The sequence below is a fragment of the Tiliqua scincoides genome, chromosome 1, assembly GCF_035046505.1.
Source record: "Tiliqua scincoides isolate rTilSci1 chromosome 1, rTilSci1.hap2, whole genome shotgun sequence".
Lineage (NCBI taxonomy): Eukaryota > Metazoa > Chordata > Lepidosauria > Squamata > Scincidae > Tiliqua > Tiliqua scincoides.
In genome coordinates, this window is record NC_089821.1 from 219,585,280 (window position 1) to 219,599,344 (window position 14,065).

The window sequence follows — 14,065 nt, forward strand, 5'->3', positions numbered from 1 at the left end:
TAAGTACTTCTCTGGTGGTAGGGCAACTTTGAATTCTACTCCTAACCATTTTTGCTTTTTTACAGCCCAATCCTGTCCTTCCCCCTGCTGATGCCAAATGGCTACCACTGCATCTTGCAGGGTCTTACAAAACAACATATATTGCCTATTGACAAAATATTGTTAAGGAAGGACTCCCTGATTAGACTGCTGGTTTTGGCTGCTATTTTTATAATGTGTAGTTCTACTTTTAGTTCATGTTATCTACTGTTTCATTTATTATACAATTAATGGTTGCCATTCTAAGCACATCTATAAGGAAGGCTCACAGGAAGCCAGTGGAACTTTATATTAAAATATGTATCTAGGACTGAGCTCATTTCACATTTCAAAATGAGCCTTCACCCTAGAGATGTGTTTTCCTTTGTGATTTCAGATGTAGTAGCTCAGTGGTGCACACAGGGAGACTTGCTGGCTGTGGCAGGGATGGAAAAACTAAGCCAACTTGCTGAACTTAGCAGTGCTGCCTTTCTGAAAGGTGCACTGGTCAAGTTCTATAATGTTCATGGAGAACATATCTACACCCTGGAGACACCGGTGCAGGTCAGTGTTCCTCTGAAATCAGGTATTATTGCAGTCTTACTAAACACACAACCTACACAATCCTTTATTAGCATGTACTTGTGTGCTGCAAGTGGGTTGGGTTCTTACACATTTTGGTTTAGTTTATATTTTGTTGCTTGTACATCGGCACACAATGAATCCATTTTGATTATAAATCAGCAATTTAATGTTCAGTAAAAAATGATCAGTTAATGGAGGGAAAATGGGGAAAATAAAATTCTTTCCGATCACTGAAATTGTCTTTATAAGTGATTTGGAGGGCTGATACATTCTGAAATGATTTGGTTCCAGGAGAATTTCCACTCAAATGTGTAGATCAGCCCTGATACATTATCTTCAATAAAACTGTTCCAAAATAAAGGTCGTGGGGCCCCTTAAACATGAAGTCAGTGCTATAGAGAATGTTCTTACAGCATGGTTCACTGGGAGGAAAACATCCACAGTGTTACATGGGCAATGTCTCTTCCCCACAGCGTCCTATAATCTCAATCTGCTGGGGTCACAGGGATTCACGTCTGCTCATGGCTTCTGGCCCTGCCCTGTATGTTGTCAGAGTGGAGCACAGAATGTCCAGCTTACAGCTCCTGTGCCAACAAAGCATTGCTAGCTCCTTGCGGGATGACAAAGATATCAGCAAACTGACCCTGCCTCCTCGACTCTGTTCATACCTCACCACTGCCTTTACACCAACTATCAAGGTAAACATCTTTCATTTGTTAATGCAGTTGAAGGTAACAAATGGCGATTTGTTGGTAACATATGGGGGGGTGATAATTTTCTCAGGAATGAATGAAGGAGCTGAGTATAAAGCAACTAAAGAGCTAACTTATGTGCATATATTGCATAAACCAATAGGTTTGAACTGTTAGTGTAGCTCAGGAATGGGCAAACCCTGGCCCAGGGACTATTTACGGCCCTCAGGGACTCGCAACCCGGCCTGCAGGGAGCCCCAGTCTCCAATGAGCCTCTAGCCCGTGAGAAACTGTTGGACTGGCCCATGACTGCTGGTCGGGGCCATCAGACGTGAGCTGCAGGCTTAGAGCAAGGTCTTTTACAGTCTCCATGTGTTTTCTCTGGGCATTATTTTAACCCTCCCTCATTGCCTCTGAACAATTTATGTCTCCATGTGTTTCTGGCTTGGTCTGTATGTTTTCATTGTGCAAGAGGTATGTGGCAAACAGTTCATAGTTCCCATGTGGTTCTGCATGCCTGTATTATAGTTCTTATGTGTATTATAAATAAGCTCAGTAAAATTCATTCATTTATATAAGTTGCATCTCTAATGTATTCATTTATGTATATTTATTCACATTTGAAGGTTATTTATTCACATAAAGGTTATTTATTCACATAAAAGAGGTTAAAAGAGAAGATGTTTCAGACCTCATTGATAAATTAAGGATCAATAAGGTTATTTATTCACATAAAGGTTATTTATTCACATAAAAGAGGTTAAAAGAGAAGATGTTTCGGACCTCATTGATAAATTAAGGATCAATAAGTCACCGGGCCCTGATGGCATCTACCCAAGAGTTATTAAGGAATTGAAGAATGAAGTTGCAGACCTCTTGACTAAGGTATGCAACTTGTCCCTCAAAACGGCCACGGTGCCAGAAGATTGGAGGATAGCAAATGTCACGCCTATTTTTAAAAAGGGAAAGAGGGGGGACCCGGGAAACTATAGGCCGGTCAGCCTAACATCCATACCGGGTAAGATGGTGGAATGCCTCATCAAAGATAGGATCTCAAAACACATAGACGAACAGGCCTTGCTGAGGGAGAGTCAGCATGGCTTCTGTAAGGGTAAGTCTTGCCTCACGAACCTTATAGAATTCTTTGAAAAGGTCAACAGGCATGTGGATTTGGGAGAACCCGTGGACATTATATATCTGGACTTTCAGAAGGCGTTTGACACGGTCCCTCACCAAAGACTACTGAAAAAACTCCACAGTCAGGGAATTAGAGGACAGGTCCTCTCATGGATTGAGAACTGGTTGGAGGCCAGGAAGCAGAGAGTGGGTGTCAATGGGCAATTTTCACAATGGAGAGAGGTGAAAAGCAGTGTGCCCCAAGGATCTGTCCTGGGACCGGTGCTTTTCAACCTCTTCCTAAATGACCTGGAGACAGGGTTGAGCAGTGAAGTGGCTAAGTTTGCAGACGACACCAAACTTTTCCGAGTGGTGAAGACCAGAAGTGATTGTGAGGAGCTCCAGAAGGATCTCTCCAGACTGGCAGAATGGGCAGCAAAATGGCAGATGCGCTTCAATGTCAGTAAGTGTAAAGTCATGCACATTGGTGCAAAAAATCAAAACTTTAGATATAGGCTGATGGGTTCTGAGCTGTCTGTGACAGATCAGGAGAGAGATCTTGGGGTGGTGGTGGACAGATCGATGAAAGTGTCGACCCAATGTGCGGCGGCAGTGAAGAAGGCCAATTCTATGCTTGGGATCATTAGGAAGGGTATTGAGAACAAAACGGCTAGTATTATAATGCCGTTGTACAAATCGATGGTAAGGCCACACCTGGAGTATTGTGTCCAGTTCTGGTCGCTGCATCTCAAAAAAGACATAGTGGAAATAGAAAAGGTGCAAAAGAGAGCGACTAAGATGATTACGGGGCTGGGGCACCTTCCTTACGAGGAAAGGCTACGGCGTTTGGGCCTCTTCAGCCTAGAAAAGAAACACCTGAGGGGGGACATGGTTGAGACATACAAAATTATGCAGGGGATGGACAGAGTGGATAGGGAGATGCTCTTTACACTCTCACATAACACCAGAACCAGGGGATAGCCACTAAAATTGAGTGTTGGGCGGGTTAGGACAGACAAAAGAAAATATTTCTTTACTCAGCGTGTGGTTGGTCTGTGGAACTCCTTGCCACAGGATGTGGTGATGGCGTCTACCCTAGACGCCTTTAAAAGGGAATTGGACAAGTTTCTGGAGGAAAAATCCATTATGGGGTACAAGCCATGATGTGTATGCGCAACCTCCTGATTTTAGAAATGGGTTATGTCAGAATGCCAGATGCAAGGGAGGGCACCAGGATGAGGTCTCTTGTTATCTGGTGTGCTCCCTGGGGCATTTGGTGGGCCGCTGTGAGATACAGGAAGCTGGACTAGATGGGCCTATGGCCTGATCCAGTGGGGCTGTTGTTATGTTCTTATGTTCTTATTCAAATTTGAAATGTAAATTAATTCATTTTTCCCAGCCCCCAACATAATATCAGAGAGATGATTTAGCTCTTCTGCCAAAAAGCTGTCCACTGCTGGTCTAGCTGCTACAATTATGGCCAGCTGTATCCATAGCCATGTGGTTCACTCATTGCATTATCCATGTGAATGTGCTGTTCTCTGGTGGGTCAGAGTCAGTCATAGCATCTGTGTCGTTCCTCCTCTCAGGTAGGCAGGTCAGGTGAAAGTCCTCCAGAGGGGAGGGACTGCCTGGATTTCCTAGAACTGACCCTGCCTTTCGGCTAAGCAAGTCGGGACTGGGTCAGCTCCTACTGACCCTCACATAGAGATCCAGGGGAACTTTTTACTTCTCCTTGCACCTCCCTTGCCTCCTTCAGCAAGGGCCTATCAGCGCCTGCAGACCACCCCTGCAGGGCTTGCAGGCACATTTTTCTTCAGACTGGCTGGTCCCAGGCTGCCTGCTCCCCTCAAGGCAAGCAGCAGCCATTTTTGAATTTGATGTGCTAGACGCGTGAAGAGTCTCTCACACACACCCCTACAGGCTGGGGTGCTGCAGGCCGACCAGCATGCTCCAGGTCAACTAGACCCCCCCCCAGAGCCATTCTCGCAGACTGGTGAGTTGGGCAGGAACAGTAGCACCTCGCTGGATCAGGCCGCCCCTCCCTGCGCCAAGTGAAGAGGGCAAGCGGGGGAGCTTACGTCAGAAATTATTAATAAATGGTTTCCTCAAGAGGGACCCAGATTGATCAGTCTTACCTACACCTTAAGAGAAACATTGCTAAAGTGAAATAAACTGCTTCATTGATAAGGGATCAGAGAGTGCAGATCAGCACTTCACACAAAACAGTTCCCTTAATAGAGGAAATAGAGGCCCCTGCCAGTTGTTCCATGGGAAAATGCATCCATGAGTAACTAGTTGCAAGCCTCCTGTGCATTGACCTATGTGTTCAGTCTAGTCTGTTGGTTTCTTTGTGCCAAAAAACATGCTAGTCTCTGTTCTGGCATTGGGTATTGTCCTTCAGCAGACTTCCTGTGCCTTCATGTATCACAGCAACGCTTGCTTGCCAAAAGGCATGGGAGTTCCTCCTGTACACACTGTATCACAAAGTGTTTTTTAAAACCAAACAGGGACATGAATAAATCAGCAACACATCTTGGGCAGTGCAGCCAATCAGTCACTTAAGTTATGTCAAATGTTATTATGTACAAGACTGGGTAATATTGGATTGACCTTCCTTAGTTATTGTTGCCTTTTTGCATGGAGAGAAAACTGCTTCAGGTTTTTTCCTTCCTATCCTTGACCCAGCCTCCTATCCCAGACCCCAACAACATGAGAGATTTTGTTAGCTACCCAACATCTGGCAATGAAAGGCTTCACTGCACAATGAAAAGGACAGAAGACGATCCAGAGGTTGGAGGACCTTGCTATACACTGTATTTGGAATACTTGGGGGGCCTGGTGCCTATCTTGAAAGGACGTCGAATTAGCAAACTGCGGCCTGAGTTTGTCATCATGGATCCTAAGACAGACGGAAAAGCAGGTACAAAGGTGGATTGTTATTTGCACAAAATGTTTGTTTCAGGTTCTAGATCTGGTGGCGTGATGCAGACATCTGTGTGTGTTCAGCTGTGTGCATCAAATTTCTTGTGAAAACATTGTTGATTTTGTTGTAGGAGGCTATTCTTTATATGCAGAGAAATAAGCCTGCATATCACAACTTTACTGAGATAAAAGTGGAGGTCATTCAAAATGGGGGTGCTTCATGTGCATGTTGGAGCCTCTGCTCCGGGGCAAACTGGTGAATTGGGTTGCAAAGGCATTTGTCCCATTAATCCACAAAAATGGTGCATCTGCAATGACAATGCTATTTTTCCTCCCATTCACCATTGTGAACTAGACAAGGTAGGAGAGATACTTCAGTTTTTCTAGTTTGTAGTATATTAGAATATTCTGTGTCCCAATGGGAGAGGAAAGAGTTTTTAACTAGCTGTAGACAATTTTCCGTTTCAGAGAGTACATGTCACTGGGCATAACTGAGCACTGTTCACTTGATTTCAGGCTCTTACGGATCCTGCATTAGTTTCAAAGACTATCCAGTGCTCATTGCTGCAGCTCTATATCCACTGCTGTTATGTAGGATATCCTTGAGATGATTGACAGTTGTAATTGGAATCTGATTTCTGAAGCGATACTTCTCTTTTTTCTTTTTTTCTTTTTTGTGGGGCCTATGTTGACAGATGAAATCTATGGAAACAGTTTGATTTCCACTGTGATTGACAGCTGCAACTGCTCTGATTCCAGCGATATTGAACTGAGTGATGACTGGGCTGCAAAAAAGTCTCCCAAAATAACTAGAGCTAGCAAATCACCCAAACTTCCCAGGTAATCACTTTCACTCTTTGAAAGCTCCATCTTCCTTTTCTCTGGGTCTTTGTATTTTTATTATGCCAAGAAGGCACCCTGTATAGTTAGATATATAGATAGGGGAAGGGCTGTAGCTCAGTGGAACAGCATCTGTTTTGACTGCAGGAGGTCCGTCCCCGTCCCCCCCGTTAAATCCCTGGCATCTCCAGATAAGACAGAGAAAAATTCCTGTTTGAAACCATGGAGAGAGTGTCAATAGCACTGAGCAAGATGGAACAATAGTCTGACTCAATATAGGGAAGTACCCTATAGTTAGAACAAAGGAGATTATTCTTATCTGATGCATCGCTGCTTGAGAAATTACTGTTTGTGTTACCATGAAATGTTAGAAGGACTTTAAAATTCTCCTCTGGGGTTAATTACAGGAGTAATGCAAATATAACCCCTCCATCAGATATTACAGGTATCCCTCCGTTATCCATGAATCTGGTTATCTACGGATCCCCACACCTCCTTGTGCCCGATTACCTTTGTTCATGTTGACTACATTCACGCTGAAGTAAGAACGTCTTGCTTTAACCAATGCTACAAGCAGAAAGCTTATAGCAAGAGAAGCAGGCAGGCAGCTTGTAGTTAGAAGGAAAACTAAGGTTTAACTTCCTGCTTCCTGTTAATAATTGCTCTTAGTCTCCACTAAGAAAGGGATTTACTCTCAAGAAGGTGTGTGTAGGATTGCAAGCCAAATCAGCTTTACTCTAGCTGTTTTCCATATTGCCCATGTAGAGAATCAGACATATAGAGAAACAGTGCCTCCTTAAGCTTTCTCGATCATGGTCACTTTTGTTTTGTATGCAGAATTAATATAGAAGCTCGCAAATCTCCAAAGTTGTCACGAGCAGCTCAAGAGATATCAAGATCTCCCAGATTACCAATAAGGAAGCCTTCTATAGGTTCACCAAACCTAACTCGTAGAGAGTTTCCATTGGAAGATATCACTCAGGTACTGCATGGCTATCTAATTGTCTGTTCGTTGCATTTTTAGTCAACTTCTCTGCCAAGGTTCTGAAAAATCAATATTTATAAAATAGTTATTATTTGTAGAGCCAGAATAGGAGAACATTAATTGGGGGGAAATGTAGTGGGATGATAAGAGCAGGCAATGAACTAGAGCTCTTTCTGTTGTGCACCCTAACCTGATTCAAATTTTACCCATGAACTCATTTGAAAGCCTGAAACCAGTCCCTTGTTCTCAGCAGTAGTGTCACCATCTGCAAGTCAGAAATAATAATACTGACTGATTTTGCAGGGCTCTTGCAAGGATGACTAAGAGAATGTATGTGAGGCTGTTTTTGAACACTTTACAGTGCTGCTTAACTTTTGCATCTTGTTTGTTTTTTATGATTTATTTTCTTTGCAGCACAACTACCTTGCTCAGGTCACATCAAATATCTGGGGAACCAAATTCAAAATTGTGGGCTTGGCTGCTTTCCTTCCAACCAATCTTGGTGCAGGTAAAAATTAACCTTAAGGACTTGAAGGTTACCAAACATGTTTGCTTTTTTCTTTTTTTTAAGTGATAGAAGAACTCTGTATCTGATTCTAATGTGGAGCATACAGACCAAAAGCACTGAGGATCTTTTAAAAAAAGAATTTTAAATAGAAATTTTACATGTTTACTTAGTATTGTTTGAAAGGATCCACTCAAGGCTGAACAGGAAGTCTCCAACTTAGAAATGTGTTGTTCTGAAGTTTGTAGTTGGGATGCATTTTCAGTGTTATAAACGTTCGATTTCCAGGCTAGCCCACTTGATCAAGCTGTTTTCCTTCTTCCCACCATTTTTCTTTTCCCTCCCTTACTCACTTCTTCTCTACCCCTCCTCTCTTTCTCCTTTCTTCTATCCACTTCCCTCCACCTCTCTCCACCTTCTCCTTGCACTCCACTCCCTGGCCAAAATGGAGGCCCACAGCTCTCTTGGAGCTAGCTAGCCTCAGATTGTGACATAATTACCAGCCTTCCCTCTAAGCTGCACAACCCCACAGTGGACTCAGAGACCCATGCAGCTTCTGTCATGGAATACTGATCATTACAAGTCATTGCTGATCTCTGATTAGCGTGCAAATCCTTGTTCACATGTATGGATTGGGTAGTTGTTCTTATTGAAAGTTTGTTTTTTGATGTGGATGGTTGCAAGTCAGCTAAAAACCAAAAATCATGATTTTTGACCTTCCGTAGGGCTTTTTGAGGCCCATGGAGGCCATGTGCGGATTCCCCAGGCCTCGGAACACAGCTCCCGTTGCCTCCAGAGGGTACAGGTTGGACCCATCCTGTGAGTTTGGAACACACAGATGATCGAATCTGCAGGTTCTGAATCCACTGGTAATGTGGGCCATCTGTATACCTTACTCTTCTTCCAAGAAGCTCTGTGGTCCCACCTTCTCCTGGGGCATTCTCCCAGTGGGACAACTGTATGTCAGAGGGGTGGGTGAAGGAGAGCCTTTTAGTTTGATGCAGTCTTGAAAGATGGGTGGAGTCAAAATTGTCTGCTAGAGGGATTTTTATTCTGGTAATTTCAGCTCATGTTATATAGTCCAGTCCTAGTTATGCTTTAGTTCTCCAGAAGCAGAAAGGGAAAAGTGCATATCCTTTCCCTTATATTTGAGTTCCGTTGGCAGCTGGCTCTACCAGGAGGACTTTATATGTAGGAATGTTGTAATGATTGAAATTTGCTAATTATTTTAATAAAGCTGGATCTTTTTTATCTTTTCTATATTACGAATATGTTCTTTTCTTTTCTTGTATTTTTTCTGTAGTTATCTATAAAACCAGCTTGCTGCATCTTCAACCCAGGCAAATGACCATATATCTTCCAGAAGTGCGAAAGATTTCCATGGAATATATAAACCTGCCTGTCTTCAACCCGAATGTTTTTAGTGAAGATGAAGATGATTTGCCAGGTGAGATTTAACTGAAATTCTGCAGCCCTCTAGAATATGAGAAATTGGTGATTCTTGTTTCTTACACTGTCTGAGATATAGTAGTTAACCCCACACCTGGGCAAAGAGGAACCTCTTAAAATGTGCCCTCTTATATTAGTGGTGTCCTGTTATATTATTATTATTCATCCCAGCATGGCATATTGTCCAGTGGCTATTACTGGTGTCCCTTTTGTATCTTTGTTTATACTGTGAGTCCTTTGAAGACAGGGAATTTTTTGTTGAAAAGTAGTATATAAAAATTATTAAGCTTTGGTGTGTTGATGGGGGCAGATGGGGAGTTCATTCTTTTGGTCTTATTCTAAAATGTGGCAAAATGGAACCTCTGGGACGTGCCTTGCTCCCAGCATTGTCATCAGTGTACTTCTGGGACTTAATGTCCTTCCTGAAGCTGGCATCCTTCCCAGGCTGGACGGACCCTCCGAACCATCCATTTCACACTTCATATTCCTTACCAGGGGGACAAAGGTGATCCCTTAAGATAGCCTGGACCCACCACTGTGTCTGGAAACTGAAGCTGAGCAATAGCCAGCTGCAGTCACAAACTTCAACAAGTGAATGGGCTGTGAGAATATATGCAGATTCAGGTCTGGTGATTACCATTCATGCCTTCATAACTGTTTGACTTTTTTTTTAATAGGAACCGGCTATAGTTTGGTATTTACATCACCCACTTGGATGAGTTTGGATCCAAGAGTTTAGTTTAACAGATTATTAATCTGCATTATACTACTGCACTAGAATTTAGTGACTAGATTGTTCTTGCCCATCCTGAGATGGTGCAGACATAACTGGCTCCCAGCTCACCGTGTTTAACATATCAGAGCCAGCTTTGACAGCAAGGCTGTCCCCTCCCTGGGATAAATTCCCCTTCCCCCTTTCCTGGGAAAGGGAAGAGTGAGACCTGGGAGAAGGCAGGCTGATGAGGAGGAGTGGCAACTAGCGGTTAGTGTGTCCACACCCCTTCCTGCTTCTTACTTTCCCCTTACTGGACCAGTAACTGAATGGGAAAAAACTCTTAGCAGTTTGTATCCACTGCCACAATCCTAAGCTAAAGAAACCAGGCAGATGAGGGTTGTCTGGGGAGAAAAATACCTTCCCAGGAAGGAGATGATGGAGAGATTTTATAATTCTTTTCCCTGACGCAATGCTAAAACAGCCATAGACCTTGACTTTATCATCTGGAGGTTTTATTGATATAGTTACAAGCCAATTCAGTTCAATTTGGATACAGATGTGCACTCCTTCCTCCTCATTCTGCCTCTCAGCACCACACCCACAACTCCACTTTAAATACCTGGGCCGAACAAGACAACCATGTGACATACTTCTACCACCTCCAAGACAACCATGTGACATACTTCCATATCCTTATTTGGGCATATATTGACACTGCATGGTTCGAGCTCCAACCAGGTCATTTTGCTCTGAGATCGAATGTTCTTGGCTCACAACTCTGGTTGCACAAGTTCTTGGAATTTTACATGTTCTGTCAATAATGATCTTTTAGGTCACTTTGATATAACCTGATCTCCTATCTTTTACAGGAAACACCATTTTTTTCCTTGGCTCTTAATTTCAGTTATTTTTCTTAAAAGAGAAGCTAGGTTAACCCTTTAAAATCTCTATCAATCCTCTGTTTTTTTTCTTTGGCCAAAATGGACCATTTTGGCCACACTGTTATCTTAAGGTATATCTGATTGAGGACATGCATGTTTGTTTGAACCCTTTTTGTTAGGCTTTTGTGTCATGTAGGTGTATTTGTTTCTTCATGTTATGTGACAGTGTGTATGTGTTAGACTAAAGAATCTTTTAGTGTCCTGCTTCTGGAACTGTGAGGACACACTTCTGGTACTTGGGAGACTAATTATGAAAAAGAACCTGCCATGGTGATAGCTAATGGTGTAGCTTAGAGGGGTACAAAACAGTTTTCTAGGGAATTTCTGTGCGTACAAGGGGTGATAGACATTATGTATGATAGCAGTAGCCTAAGATATATCTTAAAAATACAAGTTTTCTGCATAAAGTGCAATATCCTTAGCAATTTAATATTCAAATTTTTACTATTTGATCTAATGAGATCAATAGATTCTTACTTTCATTTCTGTTAGTACTCCTACTTTCACATCAATTGCAGAGAGCATCCGTGCCACCTTATTTACTTTTCATGAGCTGCTTACATGCAATCTAAGCTAACTTAAGTCTCTTCAGACCCAAGTAACTTTGATCTTTGCCATTCTGTTGCAGCTGACTTCTATGGCCGACACAATGCTCAATGCACATTGCACTCTTTAAAAGAGTACTATTTGCAAGCAATACTTCAGAAATGCATTCTATTTCTTTTTCTTCTCTTAGATTTAAACAACACTAAGGACAGACCACTTTATATCTGTGTATCTTGTACAATGTACAAAGCTTAATCTATTATAAAAATTGTTTTTTTTCCATATAGAGATATCTTATAAGTGTAGTTTGACTTTATGAAAACTTAGTCATTTTACTTTTCATGTTACTATGCATGGTAAATAATCTAATTTGCATGATGTAACACATAGCATAACACACGTGTGATAAATCAGATAACTATTGTGGTTACACACTCTCAAACCAAATAGGGAATCCTGCGAAAATATTTTTAAGAGCTTCTTGGAGACATTTTAAGCACAGTATAGTGTTTTTTCTTGGATTTTAGCACCTCCTCCAACTGGGTGCTTTTGCAATAAGTTACCCATTTAGCTTATTTTTCTCCTCATTGCTCTTTTGACTGATTTGAATCAAAACAAAACAATAATAGTCTCTTTTACACCTTAGACACCCCATCTACAACCCAACTCCTGCACATTCACTTATTACAATAAGAAAACAACAATATCACAAAACATAATAGAAATAGAACATAAACATAAAAAAACATACGAAATAGAAGCATACGAAATAGAAACATAAGAAAACACATCACAAGACATCATAAGGATTACAGACACTTCTACAATTTGCAGTCATTAAGAAAGGAAGTTTCATCATAACTTTCACTGAAACATAAAGTCCATCAAACGTCTTAATAGTTCTCTCCAACAAAGTCATCTCTAAATAAAGGTCCTTTTATCCAATTAATTCCACTCTTTCACACATCTGCCCATGGACACATTCTTAAACATTCTACCATGAGCAGTCATTGCATTCACTCATCACAGCATTCACAAATAATATATTTTGCATTAAACATGCTTTAATTTACACCTTAAAGAATTTACAACTAAAAGCACATTTACATTATAAAATCTTACCTTTATTGTTAGATGCCAAGGTAACATTATTACTTTCCAGGTATTAACTTTTGTTGGATCTCATTAACAATGGGCAACTTTTTTTTCTATGCCCACATTGTTTACATGACCAACAGTATTCTATTTCTTGCCTTACCTTTGGTTTAGACACGATCATTGCTGTGACAAACACTTGTTTTTTTAACTCTTTCTCTTTAACCTTTCGCTTTTTATCTTGCTCCTCCCACACTCTTAATGCAATTCTTTCTACATCTGCTTGACTCATTCACGTACACTCTTCACTTCTTCCTTGGGAAACCCTGTTTTGCTCATCCTTACCTTGTTCCATGTTACAATTAACTGATTCACTCATTCCCTAACTGATTTACAAAATCACACAGCACTGTTGCAAAACGTAAAAATCAAACACTGGGTGACTCACAAATGGCAAATTGACAGTCTGCGCAGACTAGAGAATATTTACTTTTACTGAGCAGACCAGTCTGGGACAACTGCCAAACTGCTAGCTTAACTCCTAAAATGTTTAACAAGGCAAGTTTTTTTCCTCTGCTCTCTGACATTTCAACTTTGGAATCTAGAGGCTTTCTTTTTCCTTTTTTCTTCTTCTTTTTTTCCTTCTCTGCCTTTTCTTCTAAAAGACAGTGATCAGCAATAGCTTTCTTTACTAACTTTCCCTACAGGCTATTCTTTGTCTGCCACGAATAAGGGTTTTTAAGTGTTCCAGACAAGAGAATTTTTTCCACCTATAACACCGCAGTTCTGGCCACACCTAATACTGGAAGAAGTTAACTTCGGGGAACCTGCCTTACCCAGACAATAAAAATAACCGGGGATACACACACAATTGTCCCCAAGGGTATTCACACCTAAGATACAAGACTAGGAAACCCTGCTTCCTACTTGCACTTACCTTGTTTTACCTTGTGTACCTGCCACACCCTGCAGCAACTCCACTGCAGCAAAACCAGTGCACTGAATAACACACAGACCTCAGACAGGCACTAGACAAACACTTACCTGCTTGCACCTCCACCTACAACTAGGTAGAAGCTGCAACCAGGGGAGAGACAAAAAGGAAGACCTGTATCCAAATTCCTTTTCTTTTCAAATTTTCCTATGCTGTTTAGCAGAGAACAATCAGGGTCCTACTGCGGTCGCCATTGATGGAGAGATTTTATAATTCTTTTCCCTGACGCAATGCTAAAACAGCCATAGACCTTGTCTTTATCATCTGGAGGTTTTATTGACATAGTTACAAAGCCAGTTCAGTTCAATTTGGATACAAATGTGCATTCCTTCCTCCTCATCCTGCCTCTCTCAGCACCACACCCACAACTCCACATTAAATACCTGGGCCGAACAAGACAACCATGTGACATACTTCCACCTCCTTATTTGGGCATATATTGACACTGCATGGTTCGAGCTCCAACCAGGTCATTTTGCTCTGAGATTTTGCTCTGAGATCGAATGTTCTTGGCTCACAACTCTGGTTGCACAAGTTCTTGGAATTTTGCATGTTCTGTCAATAATGATCTTTTAGGTCACTTTGATATAACCTGATCTCCTATCTTTTACAGGAAACACCAGTTTTTTCCTTGGCTCTTAATTTCAGTTCCTTGGCTC

General features: G+C 41.6%; 1 protein-coding gene across 2 annotated transcripts in view; it reads left to right on the forward strand.

Moving 5' to 3' along the window:
• TULP4 (TUB like protein 4) overlaps window positions 1–14,065 on the forward strand; it is a 135,668-nt gene that overhangs the window by 105,801 nt on the left and 15,802 nt on the right. For both annotated transcript variants that reach the window (XM_066616114.1, XM_066616123.1), the window contains 7 exons: window positions 416–582; window positions 1,077–1,301; window positions 5,100–5,334; window positions 6,032–6,176; window positions 7,014–7,158; window positions 7,576–7,669; window positions 8,970–9,113. In XM_066616114.1, coding sequence (XP_066472211.1) covers window positions 416–582; window positions 1,077–1,301; window positions 5,100–5,334; window positions 6,032–6,176; window positions 7,014–7,158; window positions 7,576–7,669; window positions 8,970–9,113 — 1,155 coding nt within the window. The remainder of the gene's footprint in view (window positions 1–415; window positions 583–1,076; window positions 1,302–5,099; window positions 5,335–6,031; window positions 6,177–7,013; window positions 7,159–7,575; window positions 7,670–8,969; window positions 9,114–14,065) is intronic.